At 57.2% G+C, this 23,566-nt stretch overlaps 9 protein-coding genes across 9 annotated transcripts; 7 read left to right on the top strand and 2 right to left on the bottom strand.

The window, feature by feature from the left end:
- Window positions 1-173: 173 nt before the first annotated feature.
- On the top strand, window positions 174-4,601 carry SPBR_06370 (tubulin-specific chaperone; the record flags this gene model as incomplete). Its single annotated transcript, XM_040764627.1, has 1 exon — window positions 174-4,601. One exon carries the CDS (start codon window positions 174-176, stop codon window positions 4,599-4,601), a length of 4,428 nt encoding a protein of 1,475 aa, XP_040616914.1.
- Window positions 4,602-8,932: 4,331 nt separating this feature from the next.
- Window positions 8,933-10,360, top strand: SPBR_07232 (uncharacterized protein; the record flags this gene model as incomplete). The annotated part of the gene is made up of 1 exon (XM_040765486.1): window positions 8,933-10,360. The coding sequence occupies one exon, from the start codon at window positions 8,933-8,935 to the stop codon at window positions 10,358-10,360; it is 1,428 nt and encodes a 475-aa protein (XP_040616913.1).
- An 896-nt stretch (window positions 10,361-11,256) lies between these two features.
- SPBR_07566 (histidinol-phosphatase (PHP family)) lies at window positions 11,257-12,294 on the top strand (the record flags this gene model as incomplete). Its single annotated transcript, XM_040765820.1, has 1 exon — window positions 11,257-12,294. The coding sequence occupies one exon, from the start codon at window positions 11,257-11,259 to the stop codon at window positions 12,292-12,294; it is 1,038 nt and encodes a 345-aa protein (XP_040616912.1).
- Window positions 12,295-12,666: 372 nt separating this feature from the next.
- SPBR_07487 (scavenger mRNA-decapping enzyme DcpS) lies at window positions 12,667-13,779 on the top strand (the record flags this gene model as incomplete). Its single annotated transcript, XM_040765741.1, has 2 exons — window positions 12,667-12,736; window positions 12,809-13,779. The coding sequence occupies 2 exons, from the start codon at window positions 12,667-12,669 to the stop codon at window positions 13,777-13,779; spliced, it is 1,041 nt and encodes a 346-aa protein (XP_040616911.1).
- Window positions 13,780-13,996: 217 nt separating this feature from the next.
- On the bottom strand, window positions 13,997-15,062 carry SPBR_07539 (uncharacterized protein; the record flags this gene model as incomplete). The annotated part of the gene is made up of 2 exons (XM_040765793.1): window positions 13,997-14,323; window positions 14,730-15,062. The coding sequence occupies 2 exons, from the start codon at window positions 15,060-15,062 to the stop codon at window positions 13,997-13,999; spliced, it is 660 nt and encodes a 219-aa protein (XP_040616910.1).
- A 1,895-nt stretch (window positions 15,063-16,957) lies between these two features.
- Window positions 16,958-18,948, top strand: SPBR_06879 (hexokinase family protein; the record flags this gene model as incomplete). Its single annotated transcript, XM_040765135.1, has 2 exons — window positions 16,958-17,166; window positions 17,397-18,948. The coding sequence occupies 2 exons, from the start codon at window positions 16,958-16,960 to the stop codon at window positions 18,946-18,948; spliced, it is 1,761 nt and encodes a 586-aa protein (XP_040616909.1).
- A 1,299-nt stretch (window positions 18,949-20,247) lies between these two features.
- SPBR_07868 (uncharacterized protein) lies at window positions 20,248-20,868 on the top strand (the record flags this gene model as incomplete). The annotated part of the gene is made up of 2 exons (XM_040766122.1): window positions 20,248-20,296; window positions 20,348-20,868. 2 exons carry the CDS (start codon window positions 20,248-20,250, stop codon window positions 20,866-20,868), a joined length of 570 nt encoding a protein of 189 aa, XP_040616908.1.
- A 206-nt stretch (window positions 20,869-21,074) lies between these two features.
- Window positions 21,075-21,984, bottom strand: SPBR_07667 (2,4-dihydroxyhept-2-ene-1,7-dioic acid aldolase; the record flags this gene model as incomplete). Its single annotated transcript, XM_040765921.1, has 2 exons — window positions 21,075-21,858; window positions 21,914-21,984. The coding sequence occupies 2 exons, from the start codon at window positions 21,982-21,984 to the stop codon at window positions 21,075-21,077; spliced, it is 855 nt and encodes a 284-aa protein (XP_040616907.1).
- A 689-nt stretch (window positions 21,985-22,673) lies between these two features.
- SPBR_07812 (flavin reductase domain protein fmN-binding protein) lies at window positions 22,674-23,402 on the top strand (the record flags this gene model as incomplete). Its single annotated transcript, XM_040766066.1, has 1 exon — window positions 22,674-23,402. The coding sequence occupies one exon, from the start codon at window positions 22,674-22,676 to the stop codon at window positions 23,400-23,402; it is 729 nt and encodes a 242-aa protein (XP_040616906.1).
- Between the last annotated feature and the right edge of the window lie 164 nt (window positions 23,403-23,566).

Below are 23,566 nucleotides of genomic sequence, written 5' to 3'. Positions count from 1 at the left end.
CTTTTCTGCCGATATCAAACATGCATAATTCGGCTGCCTAACCACTCCAAAGTAAATAAATGAGGTGCATGCCGGTGAGGGTCTGAGGTGCTGCTTCTCCTCTTCCCTCCTGAATGCCACGTTCTCCCGGGTGCAAGACTGAGTATTACAGCTGCCTCACACCCCCGCCAAAAATGGACGCCAACGACGAAGACGACGATGTGCGGCTGCAGCGCATTGCCGGCGACCTGCTCAGTGACTTTGACGGGAGCCTCGAGTCCTTTCTCTTCAAGCCAGCGCCGGCTGTGACTGCATATGGGTCCACAAAGACCAAAGGCTTACGGGTCCGCGCCCGCGTCCGGTCTCGCGAGACCGCCCGCATGGCCAACCTGCTGGAGCATTTCCAAGAGTTGCCCCAGCTGCTCGACGTCCATCTGGCCCGCTGGCTGCCCATGCTGGCCGATGCCTTTCTGCAGTCCGTCGAGCGCAACAGCCAGTGCTCGGCCAAAGCGAATGCCACAGCAGCCGCCGCCACAGCCGCCGCATTCGCTGAAGCAGCCACCGCCTCCCATGGCGGGGCAGGAGCGTCGCCCTCCACCTCGTCCCTTGTCATGCCTCTCCAGGCTGCCGTGGCCCGTCTGTTGTACACCGTCTGCAAGGTGCGCAGTGAAAAAGTCGTTGTCGGCTTCCTGCCTGTCGAGACGCGGCACTTGGAGCCGCTGCTGGGTGCATTGGAAGCGCAGGCGGCCGACATCAGCGGACAACCTCACAGCAACGGTCGAAGTAGCACCAGCAACAGCGGAAACGACGGCCGTGACGGCAACGAACACGGCAGCTGGACGTGGCAAGAACGGTATCTCGTGCTGCTGTGGCTGTCCCAGCTGCTTCTGGCGCCGTTTGACCTGTCCACCATCTCGACCGGCCGTCGCGGACAAGTGGCCGACGAAGAGGACGAGGAGGAGGGCGAAGAGGCCGGCAGCGGCTCCAAACACAGCCGTCTGCCTGCGGTTGATGGTTTCACGTGGCCCGGCGTCGACGCAACCTCCACACCCATCACCATCCCTTCCATCACCTTGCGCGTCTTGCCCCTTGCTGTCCGCTATCTCGCCGTCCCCGGCAAAGAACGCGATGCGGCCCGCGCGCTGCTTGTCCGCATCGCCATGCGACGCGACATGCAGGAACTAGGCATCCGACAGGCCCTCGTCCGCTGGGCGCTGGGATCGCTCGACGGACGTGCACCCGCCATCCACCAACCGTACTACTACATCGGCACGTTGTCCTTCTTGGCCGGTATTTTGTCGGCCGCCGCAGGCGCTTCGGATATGGACGATGCGCTGGCGTCCATTTTTGCTGCTGTAAACGCTGTGGCTGACGAGGACGGGCCCGAGGCGGCGAATGCCGTCTTTGCCGCCATCCGCTCGTCGGCTCTCGCTCGCAAGATGATGATCAAGGCCTCGCGCGCCGTGGCTGTGCGCTACATCCAGCTGCTCGACCAGCTCGGCGCGCGTGGCCCCGACACCAACCCGGGCCTTGTCGAGGCCGCCGACGGCGCCATCGAGACCACCATCGGCTACCTTCTCGGTCGCCTCGCCGACAACGACACGCCCGTGCGCTTTGCCGCGAGCAAGGCCCTCAGCATCATCACCCTGCGCCTCCGCCCGGACATGGCCGCCCAGGTCAGCGACGCTGTCCTCGAGGCGCTCGAGCGCAATGTCGTCGCACAGAATGGAAAGCTGGACCTGACCGCTGTTGATCCGCTCGAGTGGCACGGGCTCATGCTGACTCTCGCCCACCTCGTCTATCGCCGTTCGCCGCCGCTCGATGCCCTGCCCGCCATTGTCCGCGCCCTCCAGCGCGGCCTCGCGTTTGAGCGCCGCAGCGTGTCTGGCGGTGCCACCGGCACCAATGTGCGTGACGCCGCCTGCTTCGGCATCTGGGCCCTGGCTCGCCGCTACACCACGGCGGAGCTGCTCCCCCTCAATGTGCTGCAGACACTGGCCACCGATCTCGTCGTCGCTGGCTCTCTGGACCCGGCCGGCAACATCCGCCGCGGCAGCTCCGCCGCGCTGCAGGAGCTGATTGGCCGCCACCCAGATACCATCTGCGAGGGCATTCCCCTCGTGCAGGCCGTCGACTACCACGCCGTGGCCCTGCGATCGCGCGCCGTCACCGACGTGGCCCAGCGCGCGACGGCCCTGGCGCGCAGCATGTACGGCGTCGCGCTCCGCGACGCTTTGCTGGGCTGGCGCGGCTTTGCCGATGCAGGCGACGCGGGCGCCCGTCGCACGGCTGCACAGTCGTTTGGCCAGGTCACCCTCTTAATGGCGATGGCGGAAGAGGGCCGGGGCCCAGGCACGTCGCCGCTCGATTACTTTGCAGCGTCCGTGCGCACGCTTGTTGGCCGTGTCGAGTCTCTCCAAGCGCGCCAGGTCGAAGAGCGCCATGGCTTCTTGTTGGCGCTGGCGGCCGTCTTGGATATTTTCCCGTCCTTGGTCGAGGCGGCTCGTGAGACTGAGGGCGAGTCCAGCAAGTTGACAGAACTGTGCCTTTCCGTGCTCGACCAGTTGCACCAAGTCTTGCACAAGTGCAAGGCCCTCAGCGCCGCCCGCCGGCCTGATCTCTTAGCCGAGGCGGCCAGCCGTCTCATTGTGTCGTCGTTTCCGATTGTTCAAGCCGCGGTCGTATTGCGCGGCGGGTTTGACTGGACACAAGGAAGTCGCAGCCTCGCCCTGCTCTCTGGCCCTGCTCTCCTCGCTGAGGCCAATTTGTTGCCCGCAACACTCTTCCACAAGACAGTAGTGGCTCTGGACTCTGCGTTTGCGTCGGGCCCAAGAACAGACTCGGACTCTGCTTCCAGTACCACACCCCACACTGCTCTTCAGGCCTTTGTCAATCTTGCCGCCGCTTGCCTCTCAGGTCCAAATGCTTGGCTCGGTCGCCAGGAAACCGACGTCATTGCTGCCGCGTCGGACGCCGCCCTCATTTTACTCGTGGCCCTAGGTCCTTCGCCTGTCGCCCCTGCTGTCCCTTCCACGTCCACACCTTCCGAGTCTCCTGTCCCGCCGACCCGTGACTCACTCGTTTCCTTTTGGTCGAGCGTCGTGTGCCGTCCCAAAGCCGCTGCTGCCGTATCCTTCAAAGCCCGCGCCAGCGGCTCAGGCACCACAGGCACTGGATACGTATTTGCCCTGACCAAGGCATTTTCTCTGCACGAGATTTCGCGCACAACGGCAACACTAGAGGGTAGTGCGACGGGTGATGACGATCCGATCAGCCGTGCTCTTTTGGGCCGATGGGCCGCCGACCGGTCCATTGACACGCGCATAGCACTGCTGCAGGCTCTGGCCCAGTGTCCTGCCGTCTTGATGCAGCGGGCAACGACTGCGCCTTCCGTATCGTCGGCGTCAGTCACGCCGGCGGCTCCAGGTAGTCGTTTCCGGTTGATTCTTGCTGCCGGTCTCGATGACTATACCACCGACGCCCGTGGCGACGTTGGCTCCCACGTGCGTATGCATGCCCTGCGTGCCACACAGGTCCTCTGGTCACAAGAGGCTGTTCTTGGGGAGGGTGCCACCCCCAAGCCCGCCGGCGCCAGTATTCTCTTTTTTCGCGTCCTACGCCTGGCCGCAGAGAAGCTCGACCGCGTGCGCGTAGCCGCCCAGGCCACACTCGCCCAGGCAGTCGGCGGCGAGCGCAGTACCTACCTGCAGTCTCTGCCGTTCTCCTCGCAGGCGTACTTCCGCTGTCTTCTTGGTCTCTGGGAGGACGTTGCGGACGATGAAGGTGGAAGCAACATTCTTTCCTCCTCCACCACCTCCATAGCTGCAGCTGCCGCGAAATCGGCAGACGGCGCGTCGCCGTCTCTCGCGTCAGCAGCGACAAAGTGGATGGCAGCACTCATGCGGGGCTACGTCACCTCCGCAGACACGGGCAACGAAGAACTGGTCGTTGCCAGCCGCGCAGCCATGGTGGACTACATTGTGAATTCCGGTGGCGGACATCAGCAACGCCAATCTCGGCAGCAGTGCCTGTGGCAAGCCTTGTTACGCAACTTGCCCGGCAGCAGCGCTGCCGCAACTACCGCTGCTGGTAAGGTCATCACGCCGCCGGATCGGATTGTCGTCCCAACCCTGGAGATTATCGCCTTCCTGTTCAACGCCGGCGTCTTTTTACCACCAGCATCCACGGGGTCGAACCCGACCACTACGCCTTGTCACGCCGACCTACTCGACCTCTCCCGCCAAGTCAACGAGGCCGTCGAAAAGGCCGGCAGTGTGCGCAAGGTGGAGGCGTGCGTCAAGGTCTATGGCGCAGTGGCGGCGGCATCAGACAGAGCTGGCAGCTCTGTGACAGTTGAAAATAAAGCCGCCGGCACTGTTGCTCGTGCAAAGTTGGCCGAACTCCTGCAGCACCCGTGGCCGCGTGTCCGTAATGCAGTGGTGGATGAGCTTTGGGGATTAGGGCTGGGCCAGGGGCTGGGCGTAAGCTTAGATACGGCGGCCGGGGCGGGCGCTGGTCCAGATCCCGGTCCGGCTGCCTTTGACATTTTGAAGGGTGTGGATTGGGTAGCAGCGGATACAGCAGCCTTGCAGGCACTGGCTGGCGAGTTGGATTTTGTGTGATCATAGCGTAGGGCGTCTGCCGCTCTGAACAGCGACCAGCCCTGCCAGTATTGGGCCAATAAGTCAATGAAAAACAATTAAGTCGATAAGCATCCTCGGGCATTTTAAACGTCTTGCCTGAGCATATGTTGATCTCGCCGCATTGCCAACGACTGCACGGTTGGCTGGCCCGCGTACGTTGTTCCGGGAAGATGCAGACTTTCAAACGTCCAAGAGCCAGGTCTGACGCGACTGCAGGCTGTGCGAGACAGGCGCCATGTGCACAAAGAGGGGGAAACAACGATGCACAGGGACAAGACTTCTGTGATCTTCAAAGAGTGATTTGTAGAACCTTTTTTTATTCTTCTTCCATTGGAGTACACCGCTACTCGTAGTGGCAGCAGATGCAAGCTGCCTTGGTTTCTCTGCTTGCCAGAAAGGGGGCCTGGGCCGCCAGGATCTCAAGACCGTGAGCTTTGTTGCCGGCCTCGTTTTGCTGTTGAAGAACCACAAAGACGTCGGGAAACCTGTGCCGTGATGTCTGTTGGTGATGGACCTCTGTGGAACCATCTCAATGACGTATCAAGGATGCGCTTAATATCTATGCTTCACGTTCTTGTGGCTCTCAACATTTTGCAAGAGTCAACAAAATGTCGGCGCAACGCGAGGTCAGACCTGCGACCAACCTTTGCTCAGACCCTTTGTGGTTACTGTCTTTTTCAGTCGCTAGACGACTTGCAGCGCATAACCTCCCAAGGAGACGTGACTGCGATCGCGTGAATAGACGCTGGGGGGGGCATTGTCAAGTCAACAGCTCCCGTATTTGAAGTACCTTTCATGTCACCAGCTGCCTCTCAGGACATAACAACGTAGTCTCTGTCGCAAACCATCCTAAGACATGTTTCCGTGGTTGGCCGTGCGGCATTGTGCCTGGAGGACTTATGCCCGTGCGCAGTCGGGCTGCTTCCGCGATGTAGATGAACACGGGAAGCGAGAAGACCAAGGTGAGCTGTGCGCCGGAAGCAGTTTTGTTCAATCACCAAGTTTCGCCGTCGCTCATCTCCCACACGGCAACTTGCATGTCGGACCTCTGTCTAAGTAATTTGTGGACACCGCGATGCGAGATGCATGTCTCATCACAATACTCCGTACTCCGTACTCCGTATTTCGTTTATGGCCCCATTTGTCGACTCAAATGCCACCTTAGCGTTTTTTGACAAAGAAAATCATTGGCAAGCTACACGTAGCCTGGTCTAGATGCCTGTTGCGTGAGCTGTAATCTTCTGTTTTGACGAAACAGACAAAAGCTCCTCTTGGGCAGTGGGCAGTGGATATCTCTTTCGTTGTGGCAGATTGAATATGTGTGTCATTCACTCCATTCGGCACCACAGCCAGGGTTCCATAGAAATCAAGACCACCATGAGCCCCCCACGAGGCGGAAAGGAAGCCGAGAGGACGCGTGGAAGATTTGTATTTTGTTCTTCAAACTTCCGTTCGCAAAACAGGCCAAACGGCGTACATAGAAGAGGCAGGCCTGTCGCTTTGGTTGCGGTCTGGTGGCAACCCCTGTCGAAACAGGATGGTTCGCTACACCCTCTTTTTTGGTCGGCGTTGGACTGTTTTTCTGGAAACCAGAGAACTTGCGCGCTGACGCCCGATTACTGTTTTCGTCTTCCGGCCGGCAAGGGTTCTTTAGTTTCTTCGCCGTTCTTTCAGGTTCTCGAAGGCCGGTTTTGACACCACTTCTTGTGTGCTTTTCAATCCTCTACCGAAGCAGTGCAGCTTGCAGACCAGTGCATGGGGGAACAGTCGGAGGCTGGTGGGGTTGCTGAGGGGGGGATTCAAATGACAAGTGCAAACACAGCCTCCGTCGTGTACAAATGCGCCCTGTTGTATGTCCTATGCTGCTTGCGGACTGTGCGAGTATGTCGCTGTCCAACCAATTCTAAAAGATACAACGTGGTCTCCAAGTACGTACACTATACGACATACCTCGTTTGTAACGTCGATGATGCGAGATCCGTGGGCAGAAGCGAGAGTTTCTTACACTGCAGAAACGAACGAGAATACCACATCGGCCCGCCGCGAGGGACAGCAGCATCTCATCATCACCATGTCGAGACGGCGCGTGCGCTCATGCTGTAGAACAAGAGGCAGAGGGGAGAGCTTGCATGTAGCTTGGCGATGCTGATGATGCAGCTGTTTGCCGATATCTCTGTCCTCGTCCTACCTGGCTTGATCAACGGAATCCTGGGCAGTGCATTGGACAGTAAGAGGGACCGCCTGCAGGAATAGGTGACATCGCTGAAGGAGTCGACGCGCGCCCCAGGTCTCGTGTTGTCGAGGAGGATGTACGATGTAGTGGCGGTTGGCAGACTGGGAAATGCCACACGTCTCCGTCAAATTTAGGAGTAATTACGACGTACGTAAGCTTATTCATGTCGAGGGAAAGAGGGAGTCTTTGCCAGTTGCGTTGTTTTCCTCACTCCGTCGTTCTTTCCTTGGCTACACTCACAAGTAAAGCCGTCGTTTGTAGTTCTTGCCTCCATTATTTTCCGCCCGTGGACGTGTCCTTCCTTGTTTGCCCTTCAGTGTTGCTTCTACTCTCGATCTGAACCACGACAAGAACAGGAACCACTTCGTTTGTATGTCAGTTTCCGCACGATACGATGGCTTGTACGTGTACCACCAGGCGCTCTGCCGACGTGTACCCGACCCTGTCGTATTATTCTCTGATCCTGCGTGTCCATGGTCGTACTGGGCACGCAGCAGTACAGCACCCCCAAAGAAAGCGCGGCTCGTCCGGTCTTGCCTTTTTGCTCTGTCTCCGCCTCGTCGTGGAAGGTTCCTTCCTTTCCGTCACCAACCAGTTCATCTCGGCGAAATTATGCCTTCGTCTGCAATTGGTCGAAATGCATCTGAGAGCTCTTGGTTCTTTCCATGTTTGGCTCTTCCGCTGCCTCCCTGTAACAGTCCTGCCCTCACGCGAAGCCAACCTCCACGTCGCTCCTTCCCTTTTGCGGTCTTTTACATCGTCTAGCTTCGTGGTCTTGCCCTAGCACGTCCAGTTGGCTCCAAAATTCCCCAACGGCGAGAAAATCATGAGGTTAAAATAAAACTCGTTTGTCTACGGGCTTCTCCTTATTGGGTAATTCTCCGTTCGCGCAGGCGTGGCTCGTCCGCTCAGTGACATTTTGCCTGCCGTCTGTCTTCTTTTATTTAAAATATTACTTGGCCGTCTGCCAACAGCAACCAACGGCGCCAACCAACAGTCACCGCTGTCTATGAGGTATTGCTACGTACGTATATTTGTAGCGCAGGCGCGAAACAACAGCTTCTGTTGACCCAGCGCAGCTGCCAAATTCAGATATGTCTGTAGTGAGCCCTAGAAGTGCTGAGCAGTACTTTCAATTCTGCCAAGATGAAGCAGAAACCAGTAAGAGAGGATACGAAAGCAATATTGGCCGTTTTCTAGTCGTTCGTCGATCGCAGCGTAACGTCCCGTACTGCAATGTCTGTTGAGCGAGTTTTTACACTCGTTGCACTCGTTTGCACTCGCATGTCCTGCACCGGGTCTTCCGCCGTAGAGTGCGCTAAGCCCAAACACCGCTAACTATTACGCTGCACAGGCGTGGGCAGCAGGGCCCGCTACCCACTAAACCCACTAAACCCACTAAACCCATTGATGGATGCTCGCCAGCGCAGCGCTAAACCCCACATCCCTAGCCTTGAAACTATGGCGCTCTTCGCTGGTTGTACCTCTAGTGTTTTGTCTGCCTCTCGCCCTCAACCTCTCGACTTCCTTTCTTTTTCTCGCTTTGTCTGTTCCCATCGCGCGCACAACCCTTTCCTCCCCGCGTTCTTTTCCTTTTTATATTGTGCATATAGGAAGACACATAACGATTCCAAGGCGGTCGACAGCAACAGCGACAGCAACAGCAACAGCATTTGGAGTCATCGAAGCCAACATGCAATATTCTGCTTTAGAGATTGTGCCCAACCGCCTGTAGAGAATCACGCGACGGACTCGACGGCGCGACGATGATGGTCGAGTAGACAGCCAGAGTCTGCTACGATTGCGACCTGACCAGCGGTTAAATACCTGCTCTCGCCTCGCGGCACTCTCCATCTTCCCCGCGAACAACGCGCGCGCGCGCACTCATCTAGCCCCGGCACACAATCTCTTGTCGCGGATCTGCTCGCTGCTGCGTTGTGGTGATTCGCTCACCACCCGACGTGTGCTTCGAGCTGCTCCGACGGTGCCCCCTAGCGCCAAAATTCCCTTTTCGCCTATCGCTCTAACTACCATTGGTGTCCGCAGCGTTGACGCGGACGCCAATGAAGACCTGGCCATGGATGCTCTCCATGGCCTCATTACCAACGTCCCCGACTGGATTAAACGGCTCGACGACCTGAGCAGCCAGATTGACCAGCGACAGCTCGAACTTGCGCGGTTTGTCGACCCGAGCCCAGGGTCGGGATCGCCAACCACTCCCGATGGAGCGCCCTCCCGAGCCAAATCGGTCCGCAACAAGGGCTCTACCGAGTCGCTGAAGCCGCAGGACGAGGGTGCCGCATTCAACGATGAGCCGGATGCCATCGGCACCGTCGGAAAGGAGGCACAGCAAATGTCCGTCGGTAGACAGGGTCAGGGACAAGGACAACTGGCGGCCTCGCCCACGAGTCCGGGCGCTGGCGAGCGGGCCAGGCTCGCCCTGCTCAAGCAAACGACGCAAGTCGCCGAGGTAGCCCAGGCACAGGCCCGCGCGACGCTGCGCAAACGCGCCAAGCGCAGCGACTCGGTGGCCAGCGCCGACGGGCCCGCGCCCAAGTACCGCACGCGCAGCATGATTATTGTCTACTACGACAGCTACGTGCAGTCGTTTTTTGAAGAGCTGGTCCGATTTGTGTCGGCGCAGCGCAACCTGATGCGTAAGGCGAAGATGGCGGCGAAGGTGGCGCATATCAAGCGCATGGCCGAGCTGGAGATGCCAGACTCGATCGAGCCAGAAGACGGCCCGCCAGTTCTGGACACGACGAGTAGTGACAAGATGGCTGTGGACAACACGGACGCACCGAAGCTGGAGGTGGACACTGGGGCGGTACCAGCGATGAAAACGACGCACGACACCATTCTCGCGGTCGCGGGCCCGTCTGGCGCTGACGACCTGCCCCAGCTCAACTACCGCCGGACACTCACCATGCGTTCCCCCGGTATGCTGGCAACCGGCCGGCCATTGTACCTGCGGGCGTCAGGTCGTGCGAGCCATCTGCCCGGCTTTGGTGGTATGGGTGGCGCCAAAGGCTCCTCGCTCACCGGCGGCCAACAGCCGCCGGACGTGTACGACGAACTGGACCGGGGGCTCGAGTACGCGCAGTCGATGTGCGAGCACGCGGCGCACCAGTTCCTCCGCGACGGCGATTGCAACGAGGAGATTGGCAATATCAAGCGCCGTCTGATCGAGACGAAAGACATTGCGGACCTCGAGATGGAGCGGGTCAAGAAGGAGGAGCCCGAGGCGCTGACAGCGTTGGACGAGCCGCTCAAGTCGCGGAGCTTCCGGCCACAGACGATGCGCCGAGACGGGCCCAGCATTGCAGCGAGCGCCAAGGAGGCGCTTCTCGGAAGCTCTGGCCCTGCGACGATTCCACGTACGGCCACCGGCCCCATTGCTTCGGCCATCGAGGTAGACACAGCTCTCGAGGTTGACGAGGGCATCGACGACATGGATGCCAAAGTGACACCGCCGCTGATGTACAAGTCTTCGCGGATGCGGTAGGAGTGAAACGGAGGCTGACGTTAAACAGAGGCCCTGGGGCAGGAGACGAGCCAAAGACGAGCTCGGACAGGCGAGCATGACGACGTTGGCGATCCCCATCAAAATGAAGCTGAAACCCCCCACAGCACACCTTCATCGCATTCCTATCCAAACGTTTTCAACATATCACGCGGGATTCATTAGCATCTATTTTATATGTATATGTCTTCTATTCGTTTGCATGGTTTCTTTCTTTGCTGTCGTTACGCATCGCGAAGGGGTTTCTATGAATAGTTTCCTTTTCCTTTTTTAGTTATTTTCTTTCGGTTAGCATACACCTCTGATCGAGGTAGGGACAAAATGGAAAAAGTATTAATTTGTTTCTCTGACCTTATTAGAACAGCAGGCATGAAAGAATCACCGCGGCGAAAAGCGAAAAGAGAGGCGATTCGGTGCGAGGAGGCGCCCGTTCCTTCCCGCGTCGATTATTGCAAGGAAACAGAACGTGGCTAATCGATTCGTCCTAGCTAGCTCTCGGGATAATAGGAATTGCGAGTGCTGTCAGCCGCTAACGTCGCTACGCTACAGGGGCCGCCACAACGTACCGAGCTGCCAATACCGCGACGACACTCACACCAACTAACAAGAGCGAAAAAGGAATCTTGAAACTTTCTTTTTTCAACGGCTGCTGATGGCGATGACAGATAGAACGCGACGCGCTCCAGTTTACGAGCGCAGCCTTTTGTATTGCTTTCTTCTGATTCAGACCCTTATTCTTTAGAAAACATACTTTTATGAGCACAGGGGATCTTTTCTCGCTGAACGTCGTTGACAAAGACCGAAAACCATAAAAAAAATTACAAAAAAATCTCCGTTACACGCCACACGTCATACGTCACACGTCTCTGCCGCCTACCATGGCGTTCACGATGCACTCCCACTCGGGCCAGTTCTGCGGCCACGCCGTCGACACGCTCGAACAGGTCGTCCAGCGTGCCATTGCGCTCGGCTTCGAAAGAATCGGCTTATCGGAACACATGCCCCGTGGGCACACGAGGGACCTCTACCCGGAGGAGCGCGGCGACGGCCACGACCTCAAAGGCAAGCTGGCCGGCCTGGCCGCTCGCTACGATGCGTACCTTGTCGAGGCCGCGCGGCTGCGTGATGCCTACAAGGACAACATCCACATTCTGATTGGCTTTGAGGGCGAGTGGATCTACGGCGCCGACGACGACGGCAAGCGCATCAAGGCGCTGGCCGAGCACCCCGATATCGACTACTTTATCGGCTCGGTGCATCACGTGGGCAGCCGGGGGACGCCGATCGATTATGACAAGGCCACTTTCCAAGAGGCCATTGACGTGGCGGTCGCCAAGGCAGCTTCGTCTTCTTCTTCCTCCACCTCCATTTCTGCAAGGTCGTCTGCGACAGACATCGTCGACCCCGAAGTCTACCTGAATGCCGACTACTACGACCAGCAGCTCGAGATGCTACAGACGCTACACCCGCGTATTGTTGGCCACTTTGACCTCGTGCGTCTGCTGAGCGCCGACCCGAGTCGCGACCCGTCCACCGCCGCCTGCCTCGCGACGCTCGTCTGGCCCAAGATCCAGCGCAACCTCGAGTTTGTTGCGAGCTACGGCGGCTGGCTCGAGTGCAACACGGCCGCCCTGCGCAAGGGCCTAGCAGAGCCGTACCCCGGGCGCGCCATTGCCGAGGCGTGGCTGAAGCTCGGCGGCAAGTTCACCATGTCCGACGACAGCCACGGCACGGCGCACGTCGCGACCAACTACAAGCGCGGCCTGGCGTTCCTGCGGAGCCTGGGCGTGACGGAGGTGTGGACGTTTGAGCGGCAATACACCCCATCCCCAGATGGCACAAAATTAAAAGGCGATCTGGTGGAGAAGAGCGTGTCGCTGGACGACTTTGAGAAGAGTCTGAACGTGGACCAGTAGAGACGAGTCGAGCCATATATACCGGATACGACACATTGTTCGGCGGCTGGCGTTCGTTTTGACAAGATTACATTATATAGATAGAGCATTGCATTGAATTGTAGTTCCAAGGGCAATACAGGACAAGAAAAATATAAACTGTGGTGGGTTGAGGTCCTCATGTCCAGGCTATTGTGCGCTGGTATTCAGAATACCTTTGATGAAATGTGGGGGCTAGCCGTGTCGCGATTCTGGTTATCGATTGGCGATTTGGTGGGGGGTTTTCCAGAGCTTCTGGGAGCTCGATCGTTATGCCCCGCAAAGCGTACCACAATACAGCTTCGTCGACCGCAGAACGCCGGCCTTTGAACACAAAGCGACACACCCCAAACAATGGCTGATCCCAAAGCTGCAGCAGAGGCCCTGGTGCCTAAGTTTCAATATGAGCGGACGCTGAACCAAGGTAGGTCGTCCAAAGTCGCCCATTGGAAAGTCACGGCCGACCTCGAGCTGACTTGTTGTTTTCTCATGCTAGACCAGGCCGGCCGCCGCACATCGCTCCTCGGTGCCATTGATGGCCAGCCCGCTCTTCTGGTTCTCGAGCGGGCCCCATTTTCCACGTCGCCCGACTATCTGAGCGCGGTGGCGGGCAACTTGCGGTCGCTGCGGAACCTCGGCGCGAACGACATATACCACTGGTTTATGGCCGCCGAGGGCGCCAGCAGTACTGGCAACACCAACAACAGCGAGCCCGACGCAAGCGACAACCTCAAAATCAACCTCATTTACCCCTGCACGCCGCAGCACGTCCGCAAGTACAGCCGCCAGGGCGTGCGCCTCGTCACCGAGACGGCCGCCATCTACCGCGACCAGGTGCGCCCCTTTGTCCAGGCCCAACGCGACGCCGGTCGTCTCAACTGGGTCTTCAACATCATCGAGGGCCGCAAAGAAGTCGAAGACGTCATCTTCCGCACACCCTACGACCCGCAGACCACCAACGACCAGGGCTTCCTGCTGCTGCCCGACCTCAACTGGGACCGCTCCACCCTCGAAGCGCTGCACCTGCTGGCCGTCGTCGAGCGCCGGGATCTCTGGAGCCTGCGCGACCTGCGTCGCCGGCACATTCCCTGGCTGCGGCAGATGCGCCAGCAGCTGGTGGATGCCACCGTCAGCGTGTATGGCGGCCAGGGCCTCGAAGTCGACCAGCTCAAGCTGTACGTGCACTACCAGCCAACCTACTATCATTTCCACATCCACATTGTGCACGTCCAGCTCGAGTCGGGCGCAACCCAGGCCACAGGGAAGGCCATTGGGCTCGAGGCCCTGATTGAGCAGCTCGAGCACATGGGCGGCCGCGAGGGCCAGACCGACGACGACATTGGAATGGATGCAGTTTCTTTGAGCTACACCCTTGGAGAGGCCAGCGAGCTCTGGGCGGCTGTTTTTGGTCCATTAAAGGAGCAGGAGGCCAAGAAACACGGCAGCACGGCAAAGACTTCGTCATGAGAGCCAAGAGAAAAATATCGCTTTGATATATACTATGCGAATGCTTGATGCTATTACGATCTGCAACAACGACACGAAAGCGAAGAGAAAAGAAACAAAAGCATATACATAAAAGGGGGATATACATGATGTGTACTTTGGAGCTTGGAGACGTTTGCTGATGCAACTCGACACAAGGTGACTCCCATCAGCCGGCTCGGCCTGCAAAAGAGCTCATTCAGTTTCTCCGGTACAGCTTCTCCACGTTGACAATTAGATCGTGCACACCCGGCCCCGACGGGCAGTCCTTCCACTCGCCGTCGTCGCGGATGCAGTATATCTTGCTGTCTAACCGCACCGTGCAGCTCTTCGTTACGCCCGCCGCCGCCGTGTGCTGCACGCTGTCCCGCAGCAGGTTCATCGCATACTGCCCGTCGTCCCGCGTTGCGCACTCGTTAAGCGCTGCGAAATCGACGGCATGCTCCAACGCGCAGCCCTCGATCAGCTCGCGGTCCGGAATCCGGTCATACTCACGCGAGATACATAATGTGAATCCAAGGTAGATCTTCGGGTCAGGATTCAGCTTGTGCGCACAGAGCTCGAGGATGTTACCCATGCCTACACATTGTTAGAAGTAGTTTCATAAATATAAAAAAAAAGAAAACGAGAAAGAAAAAAACAAAAACAAAACAATAAGAAATGCATACACTCAGCAGGACCGTGCTTGCACTCGACGCCACCGTCGGCTGTTGGCCTGTCTGGGTCAGCGATTGCACTCTTCTGATAGGACGGAAGCGTCGACGGATGTCATGGGACTTACTGTCCAACGAAGGAAAGCGTAAAGTTCACTTTGTCAACAACCTGCTGCATCGTAGGAAGCACAAGATCGCGCAGACAGTCCTGCCAGAACACTAGTCAGTATTTCGTACAATCTCACGCATATTGGATTCCTAGTCAATGCAGCGACATACCAGCGCATCCGGGCACTTGCTCATAATATGTGCCTCTAATGGCACTAGACGACCGCTGGTGTGCACCGGCCGCGACGCGTCAGGCTTCGGGTCCAGCTTGCTGATTGGTGTCTTCGCCTGCCACACCAGCTCCTTCGTCGCCAAAGGGCTCCAGGTTGACACCTCGAGCAGGGGTTCTGGCTGTAAGAACATGACCACTGTCAGCCCGATCAAAATCAGCGCGGCCACATAGCCGAAGCGCAGCCGTAGCCGCCGCCGTACGGTCGACGACGCGTAGGGACGCCGCTCCACGGTCGGCTCCACGAGCCCTGCCATCAACCGCTTCTCTTCCATCTCTGAAAAAATGGGCGGGTTTGGTTGTCCGTCACTGTATTAAGGCTGTATGTCCTATATGACGATGACGCAACGCTACTTTGCTGACGGCGTGAGAACTATATCGAAATGGCATTGGTCGGAAAAGAGAATAGACGCTCGAGGCCGAGAAGCATAAGAGCTGCCGTGAATACCAAACCCCAAATGCCAAATCAAGTTCGGTGTTGGAGCAAAGAGGCCTGGCGTGCCAAAAACTTGATCGAGACGCGGACGGTGGTATCTCGGATGAAGTCGACCGCGTGCGTAATCTCTCGCAAATACACGTGCCGTCAAGGCGCAAAAAGCCCTCTTGAAAGGTGCGAGAGTATAGCGCCAAGAAACGCGTAATAGGGTACTATGCAACGGAGAGTTTCTGGTCGTCGTTGTCGGCCGTCTTCGTTTATTCGCTTATTGAGGTTTCTTACACTGCCGAAGCTGGTTCGTTCGTCTGGTAGTTGACGTATTATTCCGACGAGGCACCAAATGCTTATTTTTTCAAGGTTGTCTGTGTACGTCGCATTTCGAGCGTCTCTCGTTTGTGAGGTGGATATGAGATCGACACTAAGGCTGCTGACGGACAACGTCAATCCGAAACGAGCAAATGTAGAAAGACGCGCCTAGAGTGCGGACCTGGCCTGGGCGATGCTGAAAGACGAGGCGAGAAAAAGTGGCGCGATGTCGTTGAGAGAGGGAGAGACATATCAACAAAATTACAAAGTGAAGAAAGGAGAAGAATGAGGCAATAGAGGGGAAACGGACACAAGGGCAGGTCCGGACCTGCATTGCAATGGCGAAATTCAGACGAGGCTTCCATAATCGGTTAGTATCCATCACCTGTTGTGTCCCCTGTTCCCCTGGCGTTTGGCAGCCGTGGCACGTGAACGCTCCCCAATCTGATTAACTACCGTTCCCGGCCCTGGCGAGCTTGCTCCACCAGTTGCCATGGTGTGTTGGTGAGCCGGTGAGGCTGTCTGGCTGGTTTGGTCAGGCGTTCTTGGTGGCCACAGGGTCGTTCTTGCCTCACCCACAATATGTGGCTTTGTTGCCTTCCTCTTTTTCCCCACGGCACACTCAGTGACACAGAAGGTGCAAAGGGGCAAGGACACCAAACACAACCGAACTCATGTTATTTGGTGCACCACCCCGAGGTCGCAAGGAAAGTGCGGCTGGCATTGTTTCCTTTTCTACGTCCCCAAAAGTCGGACTAGCTCGGCGTCGAGTCAAGGCTAGGCACCTCTGTCGCGGGTCCCTAAACTTGTGTTGAGTAGGGGCGCTCGCTGCGTCATTGGCCTGTTGGGCAGGCGCGACCTTTCCTGAACAACGCGGGCAGCCTCGACTCACTGCTTCCCTCCGCTTACTCTCCGTACATATTTCTTCTTGCGTGCTCTTCCCGCCGGTCCTTTTCTTCCTCCCCGATTCTCTCTTCGCATATTCCTTCTTAGACCTATCTAGAACTCCCGCAGTCGATTGCCCACGCCCGCCGGCCAGCCAACCCTGCAAACGACGCCGTCCCGCTGTCGATCATGGCTGGTTATGCCTGCTGGGCCGGCTGAAACCAGGTTTGTCGAACACGAAATAGACCGAATCGAATAATTTAAGCCCCGACAGTGCTTGCCAGTAGACACGGCAACGATCCAATATCGAGCATTCCCAAATATAAGGGCCCGGCCAGCCTACCTCCAGCCGCGACTCTATTTTGCCAGCTTGCCACCTTTCCTCTTACTCTCTTCGCTCCGTTTTAACAGTAACTAGGCTGGCTCCGACTCGTCTGCCTCTTCCCAGAACTCGTATTCGACTTGCCGTCCTTCCTGCCCCAAGATTCGACATAGCCACCAAATGCCTGCTACGTCGACCAGCTCCCCTGCCCCAACATCACAATGACATCCGACATGGCACAGCCCAGCCCGGGCCTCGAGGCTTTCCTTCAGCGGATTCGGGTTGACGAGGAGCTTGTCTACAAACTCTCGTGCGAGTTCAGCTCAACCTTTACCCACTTGGCTGCCGAGTCCATGGACCAGTTCTTGCCAACGCCGATCACGGAGTCAATCTTGCTACCGTTCAGTAGGAACAGGAAGAACCAAGGACGGTGAGATTCCCCGCCTTCCCCAGGAGCCCAGGCAGCGAATGCCGGCTGCTGTTAAAGCTCAACCAAGAAAAAAGGAGGTACAACCATGCTAACTGCCATGTAACGTTGCGGGCACGACAGATATCTTGCCATTGACATGTATGTATATCCATCCTCCTTCCTGCATCACCAGCACTACCTGCCTTTGATTCTTATACCGACCGTGGTTCTTTGTCTAACTCGTGCTATAGAGGTGGAACCAATCTGCGGGTTGGCTTTGTCGAGCTGCTGGGTGGCAGCGAACCATTGACAAATGGAACGGGCAAACTGAACGACCTGTCGGCGGATGCGGCGCAGACAGAAAACCAGCCAACATTACAGCGACAGGCGCAGCCACTGTCATGCCTACGTCGCTTACACGAGCGTAGCTGGCCCATCCAGGAGCACCTCAAGAGCGAGAATGCAGACAGCCTGTTCGCCTGGATTGGCCACTGCATTGCTGATGTCGTGCAGGAGGGTTGCGTGAGCTTCGACCTACCACGAGAGACGACGTTGCCGATGGGCGTTACATTCAGCTTTCCCATGGAGCAGGAATCACTGTCTGAGGCGAAACTCATGGCCATGGGCAAGGGCTTCACGATCTCTTCCCGGTTGGACCTCGGCTCACACCTTGTCGCCGGCTACGACAAGGCGCGGGCCGCTAGTGTCGGCTTTCCCCTGCCGCCCATCACCGTGGCTGCTATTGCCAACGACTCCGTCTCGACCTTGGTATCTTTTGTGTATGAGGTTCCGACACTTGCCAGCCAAAAAGCCGCCATGGGCATCATTTGTGGGACTGGAAGCAATGCAACGCTCTTGTTGAAGCGCAGCAAACTGCATCCGTCGAAACGTCCAAGGATTGCAAATGTTTTGCCAGGCGATGTCCACGCTGCCAATGGCGATGACGATACCAAAATCGCTGTAAACACGGAGTGGAGTATTAACGGCTCCGCAGCACCAATGCGGGCAGTCAAACTAATCAACAAATGGGACGAGGAGCTAAGTGATTCCGTTGAGTTCCCCGGGTTCCAGCCACTCGAATACATGACGGCGGGAAGGTACCTCGGCGAACTGGGCCGTATCATGCTAGTGGATTACCTGACGCGCATTCTTCATGTGGATGAAGAGACTATCCCCAGAAAACTGCTCAAGAAATTCGAACCGCACAATACCACATTCCTCAGTCACTATCAGCCGGGGCGAAAGCGGTCACTATTGGCATTGCTGGAAGCTGAGTTTCCGACAGACGACGTCAAAGCCGGCGGTACGTCAAATGGATTGACAAATGGCCATTGCAACGGCCAACCCAATGGCTCCCAAACCGAGCAGCACAAGGACGCCCGTTCCGTGCCTGAGCCGTTCCAATGGACAGAAGAGATGGCCGTGGCACTGTACCACATTGCTAAAGCCATTGAGACGCGTGCCGCGGCCATCATTGCTGCCGCCATAGTCGGGCTCTTGGACTGTGCCGATGAACTTCCAACCCCGGCCCAACACCCCGCAACTGGCGACGCATCCGCGCTCAACCTGGTGGAGCACAAGTTCGAGCTGGTTGTGGGGTACACGGGCGGCTGCATCACCAACTTTCAAGACTATCTTGCCGATTGCCAAGACTTTCTCGATCGCCTCGTGGCAATGCGATACGGAAATGCAGCGTCATCACCTATCCGGGTTGTCTTGAGCCCATGCCATGACGGTGGCATCAAGGGTGCCGGAATCCTGGTGCCTGCGTCGCTGGCGAGCCAGGGACTCATACAGACCTAAGTTGTGATGAAGTGACGTGGAGTTAAGGGGGTTTTCGTGGTATTTTTTTTTTTTTTGGGTTGGGGGGGTTAGAGAGCGTGAGCATGGAGATCAGTTGGCTCTTCGCGGTGTGTTCTAGCACGGTGGTTTTTTGGCATAGTTTCTTTGGTAACAAGCAACACAGGAAAAAGACAGCATAGGATCCGGTTTGGGTAGACAGCTCGGGTCATGTATTTCACACTGTCCATTTCGACCATTTGTTTCCAAGGTGTGTTTTGCAACGTTGGTTAGACGGCCATAGTCGGAATAGACTTCCGGAGAAGATGACCTGGCAGTACGACGTGAAAGCTTGAGGACATGTAAGTGAACCTTACCACCTCATACATGTTTATTAGGTAACAATTTTGAGCTGGTCGCAAGCATCCGATTTTAATCTTGGCATGAAGAATTGTTTTATGCATACAGGGCCACACGATAGAAGTGCAGTGGAGGTGGCAGCAAAGGTCAAACGGCAAGGGGATGGGGTGGTGTTTCGGGTTGGCCCGACCAAGCATCTGTCATTGACATCACCCCGGTCGGCGCGCCCTTGAACCTCGCTTTCCTCACAGCGAAAGCCCCCTTCCCCCCTTTCCATACAACGTTCGACAATTGCTAAACACTCAGAATCGCTCCAGATATTCACTAGGAACAGACCAAGTTATATCTGGCATGCAATCGGTATCAGATGAACAAGCAGAAACCGCTAAAAAAGGTTGACGACGCGTGGGAGGCAGAAATAGAGACCCCAATCGTCGGTCGGAGAAGACCTACACAAGGCCAAGTCCCGCTCGTTGTCCCACCGGTACAGCCTCTCTCTTTTGGTCGCCCCTACGACTCTATCGTGAAACTGGCCTCGGTCCTGCGACGAGTACGTTGTAAGTAGGCGAGCTATTCGAGTCCTACCCTGAGGGGGATTTGGGGCCCACGGTCCTCTGACAATGTATCGTGAGTCGCCCCAATGACTGAGAAGCAGACAGTAGCTTTTGTGTTTAAATAGTCTGGTTCCCCGTGTATGGTTTTCGTATGGTTTTCGGTTCCGCTTTCTCGGTTTGATTTTCTTCTCTATTTTCGTCCAACCATATCTGTCTGTCGTTTTCGCATTTCATCATCTGCTGTTCTTTTGGTAGCTTACTCCTCTGCGAGGATCCGTTTCTCTTTGTCGTTGATCGGCTTATTTTACTTGGGTTCTTTTTATTTACGAAATAAAAATACCGGCCGCCTCTTCTCGTCTAGACTCTTTGGGCTTTGTCCTCCTGATCCTCGCCTTTTGTCACCTTCAAAATGCGTGCCTCACTTGTTGCTCTCGCCTGTGTCTCAGGCTGCCTAGCTGGTAAGATGTCTTGGGTCTGCTGCTGTTGCTGAACTTCGCTAACACACGTAGCTCCCGCTCCTGCCAAGCGTGCTTCGGACCTCTGCTTCGTCATCGGCAACACCGTCCTGCCTGCTGAGACACAGACGGCGGTCGACGCGCTCGCCGACGTGACTACGTGCTCGAAGACGACGACTACGATTGCCAACGTGCCGGACGTGACATCGGGCAACGTGTCGTTCTCGCAAATCAACTTTGCCAAATCCAAGTCCTCAACGCTGCAGTTTGCGCTCGACGAGTTTGCGACGTCGAGCCCACTCGCAGACAACGACCTCACAACGTTCCAGAACCAGCTCAACACGTACGTGGCGACGGAGGCGGGGATCCGGTCGGTGGCCGGGCCGCTGGCGATCAAGGTGCCCAAGTTCTTCTTGGAGTTCCAGGTGTCACGGATCCAGACGGCGCAAGGCAACCCGCCGACAGATCCGGGTCTGGCAGTGGACCACCTGCTGACCAAGGTGCTGACCAACGCGGCGGGCCAGAGTCAGGATCTGCTCGACCAGGTGACGGCGCTGTCCAAGGTCCTGGCGTAAGTGTGTTGCGGAAGAGAGGAAAAGGGAGATTTAAAGTATAATGTTGATGCGGGTCGGGCGTACAGGCTATACAAAATGCGATACATAATTCAAACGAGAGAAGCTGCCACAAAAGTGAAATGATAAGCCAAATAGATCTATTGTGTTTTGTACACAGTTCGCTTTCAAATGTACATCTTCATCTGAACGTCCTGCGTCCTCTTCCCTCAGTAACCGTCCCGCGCCGGGCCACCGGAGGGTTTGGCGGTTCCGTTGGCGACGCCGAGGTGCTGTGTCATGACTTCGCCCAGCGCGCTAATGTCCGTAATGACAGACACGAGGTCGAAGCCCTGGGCCGCGCGCTGTGCCGCCTGCTCGCCGCTCGTGCAGAAGATGGCGGCCTTCTTGCCGTTGGCCTTGCACGCAGCCAGCACCTTTTGGATGGCGGCCTCGTGCTCGTCGCCGCCCCGCACAACGCCCATCTGTAGGGCCAGGTCAAAGGGGCCAATCAGCAGGGTGTCCAGGCCGGGCACGGCTGCAATGGCCTCGACATTCTCGACGCCCTGGCGCGATTCGATTTGCACGGCGACCATCAGTTTGGCATCGGCGCTGGCGTCGTAGTCGTCGCCCGCTGCAACACCGGGAAATGCGTGAATGGCAAACAGAGGGCCGTAGCCGCGGCTGCCGCCCTTGGTGCCCGGAGCGGCGCCGGCGCGCACGGGATACTTGGAGAAGGCGACAATCTTTTCGGCGTCGGCGGCGGTGTGGCACATGGGGGTCAGGACGCCATGGGCACCCGAGTCGAGGGCGCGCTTGATCATCCACTCTTCAGCCCAGGGAACGCGGATGATGGGGCTGGCGCCTTCGGCGGCAATGGCCGAGGCGAGCTCGTAGTAGTCCTTGTCGGAGATGAGGCCATGCTCGGCGTCGATGAGGACCCAGGAGAAGCGGCCGCTGGGCGATGTGGCGGCAGACCGCAGGATGGTGCGGGCGACGGCCGAGCTCGGGAAGCTGGACATGTCAGTGCGAGACCCAGAGGAACTCGGGGCAGGGCAGGGAGACGAACGTCAGCCAGAAGCCGTAGGCCGTGGTGGCGCCCTCTTTGAGGGCCTTTGTGACGGGGAGTTCGAACGGCATCGTGAGATGTGAGTGGTGAGAAGTGATTGCGGCGATGGAGTCAACGCAAGACCAAGCCGAGTGTCGATGTCAAAGTCGAGAAGGACGAGGAGGGGTAATGCCGTATGAAAGGAATAGGACCCTGGAGACAGCCGGTCGGAGGTATTTAACGCTCGCGATGACACGCATCCACACACAACACGCTTTCCTTCCCCTCGTTCTTGCACCACTGTTCGGGTCGTTGCTGCCCTTAACGCAATTGCTGGTCTTGGGGTCTGGTGGGTTGCGCCTTCCCCACGCTGAACTCGGGGTTTCGCAGGAACGTCTGCCGAGCAGCGTGTCGGCAGCCCGTCGGGCAGGAGCCGAAATAGCGCCAGAAAAGGGTTAGCGCATCGGCTCTTCATTGAGAACCGCCAGGGCAGACCTGCAAAATCCTAACGCCTATGACGATGGGACGGTTTTCACTCTTCATTCCTTTATTGTCTCGCATTTTATAAAGCGATGGACGCTGTGCGGATTTATGGGACTTGGACTTTTTAGCATCTTGCCATACCAAAGGCTGCAAAACGATCACTGTTTCTCATCATTACTTTCTCATATTCTCTGGAGTTGGTGATTCTTATTTTGTCGTTCTTGTCCTACGCCCACTTAACTGCTTGTATCCATTGACAAACGCAAACTACACTCTAGCGGCGGATTCTGGCGCAAAGATGGCCCGAAAACGGAAAACGCGCAACAGTGTCGAGGTGGAGCCGCGGGACACCAAAGAGAGTCCAGCGGAAAAGCAACAGAAATCGGAAGAGGAACAAGGCGCTGGGGATGCAAACGTTGCCAAAGGCAGCGCACCTCCCTTTACGGCACTGCCCCTGCGCCAAGTTCACCGACTGATCGAGCCAGGCCCCATCCTGCTCGTCTCGACCGGCTCCGTCGCCGATGGCTCGCACAATCTCATGACGCTCGGCTTCCACATGATGCTGCAGCACAGCGGGCCTACGCTCATCGGCATCTGTCTCGGGCCCTGGGACGCGTCGTTTGAGGCCCTGCGTGTCCAGAAACAGTGTGTCCTGGCCGTGCCGAGCGTCGAAATGGCGGGCGCCGTCGTGGACATTGGCAATTGCTCGAAAGCGGACGGAGATAGCCAAGGAAACAACAAGTGGGCGACGTTCGGTCTCACGCCGCTCCCTGGCCAGGCTGTTCAGGCGCCCCTTGTCGGGGGGGCGCACATTATGGCCAACGTCGAGTGCGTCGTGCACGATCGCCAGCTTGTTGGGCGGTATTCGCTCTGGATCCTCAAGGCCGTCCGCGCGTGGTGGGACGAGGACATGGTTCAGAGCGCCGGCCGCATGCTGCACCACCGCGGCAACGGCGTGTTTTCTGTATCGGGGGACACAGTTGTCGACCTGCACGAGCGGATGACCAAATGGCCAGAGTTGGCGTGATGGAGACGTCGGTGTCGGCTGCGGCCGACGTTGATGTAAAGACAGTGCATAATACAGTATAGTGACTATATTAGCACTACTTACACTGTGTGTCTGGCAGTGCCCAAGTGACAGTGACAACGCCGCTAGCGCCTTATCGAGATAAGAAAAGTTAGTGCCAGCAG

Source organism: Sporothrix brasiliensis, assembly GCF_000820605.1.
Source record: "Sporothrix brasiliensis 5110 chromosome Unknown Cont20, whole genome shotgun sequence".
In the NCBI taxonomy this organism is placed as follows: Eukaryota; Fungi; Ascomycota; class Sordariomycetes; order Ophiostomatales; family Ophiostomataceae; genus Sporothrix; species Sporothrix brasiliensis.
This window is presented reverse-complemented; position numbering and strand designations above follow the sequence as displayed.